Below are 13370 nucleotides of genomic sequence, written 5' to 3' on the forward strand. Positions count from 1 at the left end.
TTCCCTTTCTTCCTTTTCCACTTGGTGTAGATACAAAACAGCCCTTTCTTTGGCCAAATTATTCATTACTGAGGCATGTGATCCCGAGTCATCACATCAGGAATGGCTCCTACTTGTCTATTTATGATCAGGGATGGAAAGTCTTCCTTAACATCACTCATCAGTTACTGATCCCTGAGTCACTCATCACCAAAACGAAGCACGCAGTCCCATTTGTTTGTTCACTGCAATGGCGGCATATTCCGCTACCTTACACCACACCTTCCACAGATGCAGATATACGGAGGGAGGCTGCACACCTTGTGCAGATGCGGCACCGAGTTGAACTGGGTCCTTCATGCAGATCGGATGGAATTTAAATCCACCAAGTTCCTTCAACCGATGAACAATTAATTCATCTATCCATACATTCTGATTGGACAGTGAAAAGATTTCACCAAATAATAATTACATGTTCTTTTAAATCGTCCCCTGATTACAAAACCAAATATCATCCAGTTGCCCACCCATAAACGTTCTAGAGTGTTCTTCTGCTATAACGCGATGCTGTTAGCCTTTTTACTCACAGCTGTATGCAATTTCCCCTCTAGAGCATTATTTCGTCATTTTTGTACTCTCTTTCTTTTATTAATGATTTAAAAAATTGGGGAATAAGTGACTCCCAACTTGCCTGCTTTTGTGTATGATTCCATATATTGCGATAACTCTTGTGAGCACCTTTCGTTTTTTGTCTTGCTTCGCCAAGCAAACAACCAACCAATATGAAATTGACAGGGCCTTCTTTTCTAGGGGATGCAGCTTATCCTTAAGATCCCACGGAGTTTGGTCGGCTCTCCTTGTAACTTCGTCTCTGGCATTAATACGGGTAGATAAGCAGTAGTTTTACCAGTTACCATGTCAGAAGTCCAAAGATCTTTAGAAGTCAGTTCCCTTCTTTTCTTTATGACAAATTATTTGGATGTTCTCGTAAAGTTTGTCTAACTCGGCGTTTGATTAGCCGGACACTTAAGTCACAGCAGACTGCCAGCACTTGACGGCATGGCTTTCGAGTCATATTTGTACCCTGTCAGCCCTTCTGTATGTTAGTAGTGCATCTTTTGCCAAACTACTGTAACTTTTAAAAATTTTTATGGAATACTCGGGACGGGACCCGACCTATGCCTACCTAAGAGCTACGTTTAGAATGAAAGTTTTTATCTCTTCTCAAAAAATTTCCCCAATTATTTTCAATTTACAAATTATAGCCTTAAGTTAATTGGAAGAGGCGACATGAAAATTTGTACTTAATAAACAAAAAAAAATCCATGTCAAATATCAATAAGCTGCCGTTTAACGAGGCGTTTGAGCAACGATACCCTGACAATGATATCAGTAGTGTGGTGTTCTGAAAAATATTTTCCTTTCTTTTAGGAAAACCTTGTAATAATGGGTGATACTGTAGAGAATTATCTGAATGCAGCTGCAATGCGCAAGAACCTCACATTAGATACCTCCATCACTCATGCGACTTTTCGTGTCAAACGGTCTTCCTCTGAAGAAGTGAGTTATTTCCACAATCTGATTGAATACTGCTTGATCACTCAGATTTTGTGTCTTTTCAAAGCATCGAGATCCTAGGTGGGCGATTGTATTTCAACTTTTCGACGATGAAATGGACAAATAGCACGAAAAATAAGTACACAATCGCGTGCTACTTAATTCGGATATTAAGTAGCCACTCCTGACAATTGAATCATTTCAATTTTACTGGTAAATAGCTTTTAAATGTGACTTTTCTGTCCTTATTGGTGAACAAATTGGAGAATGGGAATGAGGAAACAAGGGGAAACAGTGCGCGTGATTCCTCGAAATTTTTGAAAAATACTCACGTCGCTCATTTTTTACACTAGTCGAAATTAGTGATATAGGAATGTCTTTTTTTCTACCCAACACGTGCCGCTTAATTGGGAACCTCGAATGTATTCGCCACCTTGCGGGTACGACTGGGGGCGATTGATTGACCGATTGATTAACCTAACTAACTGTCATAAAGTAATGGGAAAAGAACACAAACAACATGCCCGAAGGCGATTTTGATAGCTGTGGTGACTTCTCAAATAGTTCAAACGTATGCTTAACAGCATGCGGCCAGTTAATTCTCCACAGGTCATGGTTTCAGACAGGGGTATGGCCCATGGGTCAGACCACCAGCCTACTAGTAAGTGGTATGTCCTCCCATTATTACTAACTTTGCTTAGAGGAGGACCTGGAGTGCTAGAGGTAGCGAATTGCGTCACGCTTTTGGCCCAGAATTGGTCGAGTAATGTGGAATGACTAGACAGTCGAGTGTCAAATTTGGTTTTGGTTTGTTAATTTGAGGATTCCAAGGCTATAAGGGGCCTATTGTGACCCCTTGAGAGGGATAAAATGCGACTCATGAAAAGGTCGAATCCCCTTTTACGCTGCAACTTTCCTGGCGATGTCTGTCACCTCGACTTTTGTGACAAACTCCTAGGCATTCCAGGAGGTTTCCAAGCTCGTCCTTTAGTTTATTTCTCCCAGTTCAGTCAATATAGCGCTAAGACCACTCAAGAAAAACTATTTTTTGTGTGCCTTCAACAGCCACCCAGTAGTCCGCGTAAATAAACCCCCTACTTCCTATATTTCCTCACACTCGTTGACAAATAAAAACGTCCTGATAACTACAGTTGACAACTCTGCAGCAGGGAGTGAGTTCACTTACACACACGCCAACACGTAATAATCTTAGGCACTGCATTGTTTTCCTCCTCATTTTTCATCCCTTTCAGGCATTAGACAATGACATCCGATGCGTTTAGACACAATACATCCCATAAAAGTAAAATCGGTCAACAGATGTAGTCAAGAAAACCCTTAAAAAGGAACGAATTTTTCATATCGCTTCGCTGGAGATGTCAGCAACTCCAGAAAAACGTTCCCTAACTTTCTAGATCCTGATGTCTTGGCTACTTTCACCTGCGTTCTCGAAACTGTTCTAGCCCCGTTCGTCGTGATTGGCCAGCACGCACTTAAGGTCAAGGTTAAACTGTGATTACAACTACATATGGCCAAAAAGACCCATTGATTTAGACCCATTTCCCCTTAGTCTCCATCAATCAGCCATCTAACTCGTATATGCACTTCACACCCCTGTCCTTACCCACCCACGTCAATTAATAAAGGCGGCCACTCTGAAGTTCTTATCCATGACCTACCCCTTTGAGAGCCCATTAGAGTAGAGTTTGTTCGCACATATAGCCATAGGTTATGGCGATTGGTGAGGGGTTATAACACTCCTCTGTGCATGTCAGTAATCCTCTTGGAGGAGGCTGAGGAAGAACCCACCTTACTGTATCCGATCTAAAGGGACAGAATTTGAAGACGCGGCTCCTGCTTCACTGGGGTGAGGAGGTTCTTCCGAGCAGATCTACCTGGAAAAGTGATCAAAAAATTGCGAGTCTTTGAATTTCTTTGATAGAAAACAGAGTAGATTTGCGCCTTGAGACCAGATGTTTCATAGCCCCGTGGACTTCACAGCTGGTAGAGTTGCGACGGCGTGTCAATGATTGAGGCTTTCGGGGCTCTTTCTTCAGGACACTCTTTAGCCCGCTTTCAGGAGAGCGTGTCTTCTTTCTCTCATTTTTGCTTTCAGGGCTTTGAGCTATTTCCCCTTTTAATTAATGAATGAACACTCTCCCCTTTTTCTTTTAGGGCGCAATTCGTTTTCCCACGCAAGAAGAAAGCTTGATTCAGGTAAGTACAAGGGCAGGCACCAATTTCATACTGCCTAATTTACCAACAAGAGATAAAATCTTTTCCAATCTACTGGGAAAAAGCAAAAATCTGACTTTGAAGGATTCCAACTGCCTTCCCATCTCTCTACTCACATCATTATGAGAGCCCCTAAAATTAATGAGTTTAAATAAACACAACTTAATTTGCCTTTAAGCATCAAATTCTCTCCTTACCAATCTCTTTTGACTGAGCCAAAATTTGACTTTCAAGTTGGGATTTAAAGTTTCACAAGGTAAATTTTGTGGATTCACACCCAAGCCTTAACATCCAGGGTGTAAAAATCGTCCCCAATGTCGGCGATGCCGACAGCTATTTTGATTTTAAGATACAGGGTTAACAAAACTGTCACATCTGAGCTTGTACGATGTGGTGAGGTACGAGATATTAGAACGTCGCGTGATAAAATCACTTTCTCTTAATCAAATCGCCTCTACCATCTTGGAGAAATAAGGAGGTTAATGAGAAGGAGAAAGACCGTTTTTATGTGCATATTCAACTCCATCTCTACTGTTAAAAATAGACTTGATTTGCCTCTACTAGGCAGTGACCTTGCAACATTACCCCTTAAAAATGCGGGTCCGTATAATGGAACAACTTCTACTTCTCTCGGTCATTGTTGGACGGTGGCTGCTCCCCCGCTTCGGGATAAGTCGCGATCAACTGTCTCAATTGCTTCTCATCAACATTGGCAATGCAGCGGATATACTGGAGCTCTTTGAGGCCTTCAACGAAGAGGCCGTAAGAACAAATACCTCCCTTAATATCTGTATCCTCTGCTTATGGCAGGCCTCCCTCCTTCAATTTTGTTTTAATAAAACGGCCACTTTGGAGTGTCCGAAAAATACAACCCAACAGGTGCCCTCGCTTCTTCGATCTGTCTCAAGAAGCACCACTTTTAATGACCTCGAACCTACGGAGCCGATTCAAATCCAGCCAGAAATTCATGTGTTCCTTCCTCGAAGACGCCACTTCTGTGATTGCTGTTCTCGCGATTCTCCAGACAATCGTGTATCCGGCTGTGAACAACTTTGGTTCGGTACCGAATTGTGGGCTCTCTTTATGTCTCTCATTCTGCAAGATGTACCTTTTCTGGCATTACGACTCACCTTGGTGTTGCACTTCAATGTGCGCAGTTACTCAAACATCTTCTTCACCTGTAAAAACTCCCTCCTCATTCTGCTTCAGGTATTTCGCTCGGTGGTAATATCAAGTGAGTTTCGACGCAACTGGTCAAATAACAAATATGACATTCCACTGATTTTGGTGCCCTAAATCTGCCACCCACTCCATCGTGTTCAGTGGGAGTAGGAATTTATCTGTGTATTTTACTAAAGATCTTCCTTTCTTTTCCCCTTTTTTTTCTCAATTCGAACGCATTTCCGGAGTGATGAAGGTAAGATGGAATAACATCGAAGGCTGGGTGTATCACCGGATAAATGAGATTCACTCCTCTAGGGAAAACGTCATTTCATTACCAGAAGATTCTTTTTAGCATTTCAGCATTTACAGCTTATTTCCACTGGGTTAGACTTTCGGTGAGGGCAGGACTCGGATTGGGGTGGAGAGAACAGTCAAGTGGGGAGTCGGGCTTATCCCATTTGCCCGGAGTAGAAGGATAAAATACGCACTCTTTCAAGGAGGCAGTCGAAACAAAGTACTTATTTAAATGAGAAAATGGGTTAGGGGAGGGCAACAGCTGAACCGACAGTTGCCTTTTCTGCGATCACAGATGAGGCGTGTCTAAACTACAGCATTGTAGCCTACCTTGCATAAAAGATGCTTCTCGTTTCTGACCACTTTGCACCACCTGGTCTGAATATCATTGAATGTACAGCAGACCGGCCAGAAATCATTAAAATTATTTATTTATCATGTTGGCTATTTTATCAAGATTTTAATTACAAGAGGCGAATTCAAGGGCAGTGGTAACACGGTCAGCTTTCAAAGGCGTAGATGCAAAGTTACCCACGTAGATGCATTTTTCTGACTTCTCTGCTTTGAAGTACACGTTTAACTTAGCCGGCTTCAGGTTCTTCGGGAATACCAAAGGCATCGTCAATGTTGGCCGTAAGCTGACCCTCTGTGAGCCACAGGCCCTATCGAAATTTGTCAAAATTGGTGATTGGTAATTCTTGCAGGAATCACTTGGGCCACCATTGTCAAGTCTTCTAAAACGCTTACCTCGAGCCCTCTAGCTTTAACCTGCCTATAGGATTCATTGGGATTACTGCGACAGTGGGGATTGACAGCGTTGACCCAAAGGTGATATCCATGACCATTTTAGAGCTCCTCGCACTTACACGAACCCAGTCATCTGTCAACATCTCTCTCTCTCAGTGGTGAGCTCAGAAACATAATCCGAGCCTAAAGGCACTTTGTAAAAACCACTGACAGGGCCTACGTGGAGGTGATGGCTATTATTTCGGAACCTTCGAGTAGATTGAAGTGCAAAGTGACTGGATGGAGACCCAGACACCCTTACCCACTTCCTGTTGTTCCACCACAAAGTTTGTTGTCTTATACCCTCATAATTTTGTGGCAGTTTCCAGGAGAGGCAACTGATAGAGTATGTCGTGTCGATGACATACGTCAGGTTCATCATGGACCTGGATAGTGGTCAATACCGCGGTGGCGCCACTTTCTTTTGAACTGCCACAGAAGTTTTTACACTCACTAAGAGGTCAACGTTTTCGAGTTGGATAGAAGCCACATTATTCATATCCATGATTTTGACATTGCTCGACTCAAGTACCTCACGACTATACTAAGGAGACATTACCCTTCCGAGAGTACGACTAATACACCCTTTTGTCATCCTCCCTGTCACCTCACTGCAGGTGCGAAGTGTCTCCGAAGACTCCTGGAGACACGGAACATGGAATTGGATTGACATGTGTTGCCACATCATTGATACTGCTGCCACCGCAGTGTTTACTGAGGTCTTAGTGCAACAGATGTATCATGTCGTCAGACTAAGGTTTGATGATGTTAGGGCCATTTTTACACCGTTGCAGAGTCAGTACACCTTCACTGAGGGAATATCATCGAATTTGGAGAGGTAGTGAATTGGTAGCTTTACACAAAATTGGATGGGATTGTCTGTTCCAAAACAGTACAAGACAATTCGAAATTCCTGTCAAGGAATACCGACTGAGGAACTTTCCAAAGGCACTTTGTCAAGAAGGATAACAAGAAGTTAGTTAACTTAACTTTGGATGATATCTAGTGGATTTGGCAGCCGTGGTGATCCTGACTGAAAAAGTCACATCATCAGGTGTGATTTACTTTCCCTTCTCTTCCAGCTTTTTGAATCTCCATTCACATCTTATCTTCCAGAGCTGCGATGTATTTTAGGGCATCGGATTCTAATCTAAACTCGTTCTAGCTCTCGTTCCAGTTGACTTTTTAATATTAAAGTGTCAGACCTGAAGTAAAAGAGGACATTAGGAAGGACAGTCTGCCGAATGAACTGAGGAACTGCCTGTAATTTGCAAGCGAGAGCAGCTTTTCCTCCCTCACCTAGACGATAAACGAGGGCTGAACTCCGAATCGGACAGAAGGACATTCCTTGTGTCATGTTTAGCTAGGTGGATGATCAGTCTTACTGGATGAAACAAGTGCCATTCAGTCAGTCAAGATGGAAATGTTGTCTCATCCTGAAGGCCGAACAACATTTAAGGAAGTCTCTGTACATCTGAGCATAAATGCCACATGGTAAAGTGGAACGTCATACTCCGGAGTGATTAAGGCTACTCGGTATAATGAAGGTGCTTTTACTGTGAGGTATTGGCAGATCTCATAGCGTAAGAAAATTTTCTTTTTTATTGGATAAGAGGGAGTGCGGTGGGAAGAACATTACCTTCCTTCGCCTCATCCCCCTAAAGATCATCACCTTTTCTTGCCATTAACCTTAAACAATCGTATGAATGCGCAGACATATGAGAGGTGGAAGTGTGGGCTAAAAATCCCACCTCTCCATTTAAGCACCTTTAGTACTTCTGCTAAAATGGAGGTGATCAGTGCCTTCTCAGCTTGTGTGAAGAGCCAGGTAGACAATTCAAGGCTCCACACCAATAATGCAGGATAGAGCTTCACTTCGCGGTTGATGCGCTTAAGCAGTTTGACTCCTTAATCATTTAGCAATTTGCTCCAGTGTTCACGATACAATATCTTCAGCTCCCACCTCACGTTTCCTCCCTAAGTCATTTCCAACTACGCAATATTGCGTATGAAAGGGCTGCACGCCTAAAGCCATAGATGGAATACCAAGATGCTAATAATCAAATCAAATCAAATCGAAGTGATTGAGGAGTCTGCGCCTTAAAACGTAGTATTTAAAGAGACAGCATTTAACTTTATTGGGCATCCTTTTACTCAATTTCTTTAACTGTGGAGGATTTGCTTAAATTCCTATGCACAAGTCATCCAAGCGCTCAGCACAAATCATTGGGCCGTCTGAGAACGCATTGTACATAAAACCGTTCACCCGAGAGCGGAGGAAAGAGGGAGATTGAGAGATTTCCCCAATATCCACTTAGGCTACCTTTACGCATTTACAGCACCAATTAGTAGCTCAGTAAATGTAAACCTTTAATAGGGGAAAAAAGAGAAAATTTAAGTCAAACTGAGGCACCGGAAGTTATGCTGATTTTAAGCAGTAAGTGAGTTACCTTCTTTCCTGTCAATTAAAGCAACTTTATCTTTAATTTATCTGTTCTGTTTTTCCTTATATTACTCCCTGTTGACAAGGCGTCTGTCAAAAAGGAGGCCCTACAAGCTGAGGTTGAATAAAGCAGGTTGATTTTTAAACGTTTTTTCCACAAGAACCTCCACTTGTCAATTGCCATGGCAACTACGACTGAGTCAAAAACAAAAGCAATTTTTTTAAGAAGGAAAAAAGCGATCAAGGTGGATGCTTAACTTGCTCGCTGAAATAGGCGCTTCCATATGGACTCTTTCTTCTCCCCTTTTAATGCGGAATAAAGAGAAAAGTAGGAGGAAAAATTTTTACTCTCAGATCCATTTCATTAATGCCGAAATTTATTCAGCAGTCTTTTGCACCTTCTCACCCCCTCTTCTCCCACCCTCTCAACCACCTGCCCCCTCCTCCGCCTCAACTGTAACATTTCATACTGCATCTTTGTCTTTCGGTTAAGCCGTCAAAAGCAAGGTGTGGTGGGTTTGACAAAAAGGGGGGCCTGTTTCACTTCTGAAGAGCATGGCTTCCTACTCTACGCTCACTTACCCTCAAAGAGGGGAAAAAGTAATACATCGTGCAGATGGTTTCGCCCTGGAAATTGCAAGCCAGCCAATGAAAGCAGCCTTTGCAGCCCTCCGAATTCGGATCTGACAGTTTTTGCGCAACCATAAAAAGAGGCGGTGAAATTAATGGCTTGAATATCCTCGTGTATGATAGGTTATGCCCTTGAAGAATGCCTACACAAATGTCAGACCGTGGGTAGTGTAGAGAACCCTGCTAACGCCTTCTCTGAGGAATCACATGACGTTCAATGGAATGTTTTCACCAATCCTCCCTTTCGCACCCTTGTTGTATTTAAGAATATTTTTGAACTCATTAATGAGGCATACGAGATAGCAAATCATTCAGCCATCCTAGAGAGAAAGTGGACTTATGGCTTGCGGTGCATTCACCTTAAGGCCATCATTGGCGGTCAGGGTTTAAAATATCTCTCTCATGACCAGAAAATCCGTGTCCAGTTCATTATTAACTTGTAGGCACTTATAAAATGCAAGAGATTATCAAAATGCCCCAACATTTGCCAGTCTGCTGATGAGGTAGACTACACTTTGGCTTCTGCTGTTTTTTGACATTTTGAACTTTGGCGCCATGGAATGTCATTTGGATGGACTTGATGAATGTGATTCCACCTGGTCTGCTTGAAGAACCCAGGTCAACTAGGTGCCACAGCTGCACAAATGGTGCAACCGCCTTCCATGCAGCTACATTTGTGGAGGGTGTGGTGTGAGGTGGGGGAATGCTTCACGATGACAGTGACTTAACAAAATAGGCGAAAAACTGCGCAGGTCTTTCTGTTAAGGAGTGACTGAAGAATCAAGGCGGGATGCGGGTTGCTGTGGAAGACAATTTCTGATCATAAAGAGACAAGCATCAGCCATTGTTAAAGCTATCTAAAGATTAAGGAGTGAAGCACACGCCTTACTAATGACTGGCTTGATCGACAAAACGGCTGGTTTGAGCTTATATAAAGTGGGAGGAAGGGTAGTGGGAGCGAAGCAAATGGTTTTGACGCATGTGCAGTAGCCGCTAGTGTCATACAAGACAGAAGGCGTAAAAAGGTCTGAATTATTAGTTCTTAATTTCTTTCATATTATTTTAAGTCGCTTTACATTGTTGACTGTGTGATGATTGACGGGCTGATGGATGGTCTGATTGGCCGGCCGGCTGGCTGACAGATTTGCCGTGCGGAATGGCCCCTACATTTTAACTTTCATTCAATCAGTAAAAAAACGTGCAATCATTAGTCATTTCCAAATGATCCACTCACAAGTCCACATCTTTAAGTCACACATCAATTCAAGCCCGCAATACTAAGGCGCACGACTGATGATACCCTTGTTCAAGAAAACTCGTCTCTTCTCCGTATTCTACTTCAGAGACGGTGGGGCAATTCGGCCTAAAGAAAGTGCTTTTATTGCGCGACGTTGCAGTACATCACGCCACATAGCACAAGCTCAGACGGGACAGTTTTGTCGTCCACTATCTTAAACTCAAAACAGCTGTCTGTGTTGCCGACATTGGGGACCATTTTAACACCCTGGGTTTGGCCTCACCAAGTTTAACTCTGGAATGTGCGGAAACGCAGTGACAGAACCCTTTTCCAGCATTAAATGGTCTGACATCTTGTACTAATTTGCCATCCAATCACTAAAAAATTCATATGGTGTCTGTATTTTAACACAAATGTTTCAGTATCCTAGTAAATGGTAACTAAAACATTTATCTGTGACCCATTAAGTTAGGTGGAAACAAGCAACCAAAAAATGCTCCAAAATTATTATTTAACAAAGAAATTAGCATAAATGTTTCGATTAAATGTGCCCATAATGGTGAGGATTGTCCTAAAAATTAACAGATAGACTAGCTGGTTTATTAAAATATCACAGTCCCATTCACCTTATTTCGAACTTCACAGTCATCCCTCTAAAATGTTTTTTGTAGTTAAATAAACCCTTGTGGTAGTTCATAATATGGGGCTTCTAGACACAGTACGTTTGCTAAGGTAAGTTTTTCCAGAGATTTACAACCAAGAAGCGGGTAGTCCTAGCTTCATTTACCACCTTTCTTATGTCTCTAAGGAAGGAGGAAAGGGGGAGAGGGGAAGGAAACACAGAAGACAGCGTGAAGTCACATCCATCTCGCATTCTAAAAAGTGATTTGGATCCCTTTTACAATAAATTTCCAGCCAAAAGATGCTTTAAGACCTCAGTGGCAGCAGCTTGGCCTTTAGTGGTGCACCACACAGTTGAATTGTTCATTCTAAAAAAAAGCCTTTCATCATCTCAACCCTCTCTGTCTGCCTGTGTATGTGCCTACAAAAATCTAAAAATGTTCGAAGCAGTTGTATCAGCGTAGATGAGATGAAGTGATTTGTGTGCATGATTGCTCAAAATAAACCCAGCTATCCGACACCGCGACCTTCTCCAAGTGTCACCATAAGCTTCCGCGCCTTTGGAATCAGACCTACCCCGGCTAGCTCAGTCAGGTTTTTCTACTAGGCTCGGCACGCAATAAAGGCTACCACATCGATAGATTGGAACACAGAGACCCTAAAAAACCTTTTTAGCGTCCCTACAACCAACAAGAAGCGACCTCATTGATGTAAACGGAATAACTGCATGAGTCTTTACTCGTCATCTACACCATTGGTCAATGAAGTCGCCTTTCCTCACTGTGCGCTTGGTTACAAAATTGCCCCTTTGTAGCCCCCGAAACCTCCTCATTGCCCATTGTAATAAGTCGTGTTTAAGTAACTACAACGTCTAAATACGGAGCAAAAGTTCACGCAAGAATCCGGCAGTGCACAGGAAGCCGATTTATTGAGAGCGAGTGAGGGTCATTTAGACCGACTTAATAAATATCCGGAAGTTGTGAAAGGTACCCCATAAACAATTCATTCGCTATCTCTCTCCTTCTCTGGCTCTCCTGGCCTCTCTCACAATTTCTCTATTAATTTGTCTACAATCTTGTCCTTTTCATTCGCTTATGAAGTGCAAACGCACAAAGAGATATGTCTTGATGTCGATAAGAGAGGTTAGAATCTACTTTGTTGGAAGTCTAACACATGTTTAGTTGTTCATACTACTAAGTGCCTTTATTAAAGTTGAAATTCCACAGGTCCCCACTTTCTGCCATACACTTGTGAACAATTGTACAACTTTCTTCCTACTGAGGATATACACTTGGCACAAAGGAAGAAAAGATGCTTGCCCAAATGGTTAACGACATTGAAGCCTGCTTGACGAATGCCTGTTCAGGTTCAGATTTATCTAGATAGAAGTATTAGGTGATTAGTTTGACCCGGGCTGAATGGAGGAACGACTAGTTGGATGGAAATTTAGACTAGTAAAAAATTTACATGTATACATGTGAAAGGGAAATGAAAGCTTTGGTGAGGCTGGGATGGATGAGTGGTTGGTTGGACGGATGGATAGGAAATGGATACAACATAGATGAAATGGGTTGGTTGGAATTGGTAAAATAGAGGATGGGTGAAATTGATGTGGATAAGTGATTAATTGTTACGGAATGGGTGGATGCACAATTAATAGAGGGTTAGGTATGTAGCTAAGCATGCAACTGTGCATCGTGTTTATTCCCTAACTTAAAATGCATTAAACTCAAAAATTTTCACTAGTAAGTAAACAGGAAGTCATCGTAAAAAAAATAAGTTTTTCAGTCAAAATACCCATTAAATTGTTAGACTGTGCGACAATTATTTGGTGCTAATTTGCTCGCCCACTTTTGAAAAGTTCTGTTGCGATTTGATGTTTTCCACTCTGCATAATTACTCCCGCTCTTCAACCTGAGCAGGGCTGAACTTCCGCTCGACAGTGCGTCCTTGCGACTGTGGCCATGCCCCTCGGTAAGTGACTACCAAATACTCCTCATTAGTATGGCTTGCCACAACTAACAGGAGTGGTCGTGGCACGTCCATCCGGTATCACCATGACCTGCCTATCCACCGTTCACTGCATTAGATTTCACAAAAAAAGCAGTCGAATTCAATAAACCCGCATTCCCCCCCCCCCCACCGCCAGAGCCTCCCTCACGAATCTGATAGCTTGACATACCCCTTGTGTCACTCCGTACACTTCTGGTGGATCTCTGTTTGAGGGAGCGCTAGTGTAGCGTCCCGAGACTCCCTGAAGACGAAAGAAGACAAAATACTCGGGCAGAATATATATTCAGCGCAGAGAAGGTGTCTGGGCTATTGGCATGGCCCAAAAGGCCAGCCCGCCCAGCGAGGTACAAGGGGGCTAATTCGAAGTACAAAAGTGGCGCCTCACCAGAACCGAGGGATAAACCACCATCG

The 13370-nt window shown here is 42.7% G+C and overlaps 1 protein-coding gene across 1 annotated transcript in view; it reads left to right on the forward strand. All coding sequences in view use genetic code 11, as the record gives it.

The window, feature by feature from the left end:
* EGR_07776 (Transmembrane protein 26) overlaps positions 1 to 6443 on the forward strand; it is a gene marked incomplete at both ends in the record, with an annotated part of 11826 nt that extends 5383 nt beyond the window's left edge. Inside the window, 6 exons of the mRNA XM_024497025.1 lie at positions 1411 to 1539; positions 3712 to 3753; positions 4336 to 4627; positions 4796 to 5005; positions 6008 to 6134; positions 6338 to 6443. Coding sequence (XP_024348579.1) covers positions 1411 to 1539; positions 3712 to 3753; positions 4336 to 4627; positions 4796 to 5005; positions 6008 to 6134; positions 6338 to 6443 — 906 coding nt within the window. The remainder of the gene's footprint in view (positions 1 to 1410; positions 1540 to 3711; positions 3754 to 4335; positions 4628 to 4795; positions 5006 to 6007; positions 6135 to 6337) is intronic.
* Between the last annotated feature and the right edge of the window lie 6927 nt (positions 6444 to 13370).

Source organism: Echinococcus granulosus (assembly GCF_000524195.1).
Source record: "Echinococcus granulosus chromosome Unknown EG_S00086, whole genome shotgun sequence".
Taxonomy (NCBI): Eukaryota; Metazoa; Platyhelminthes; class Cestoda; order Cyclophyllidea; family Taeniidae; genus Echinococcus; species Echinococcus granulosus.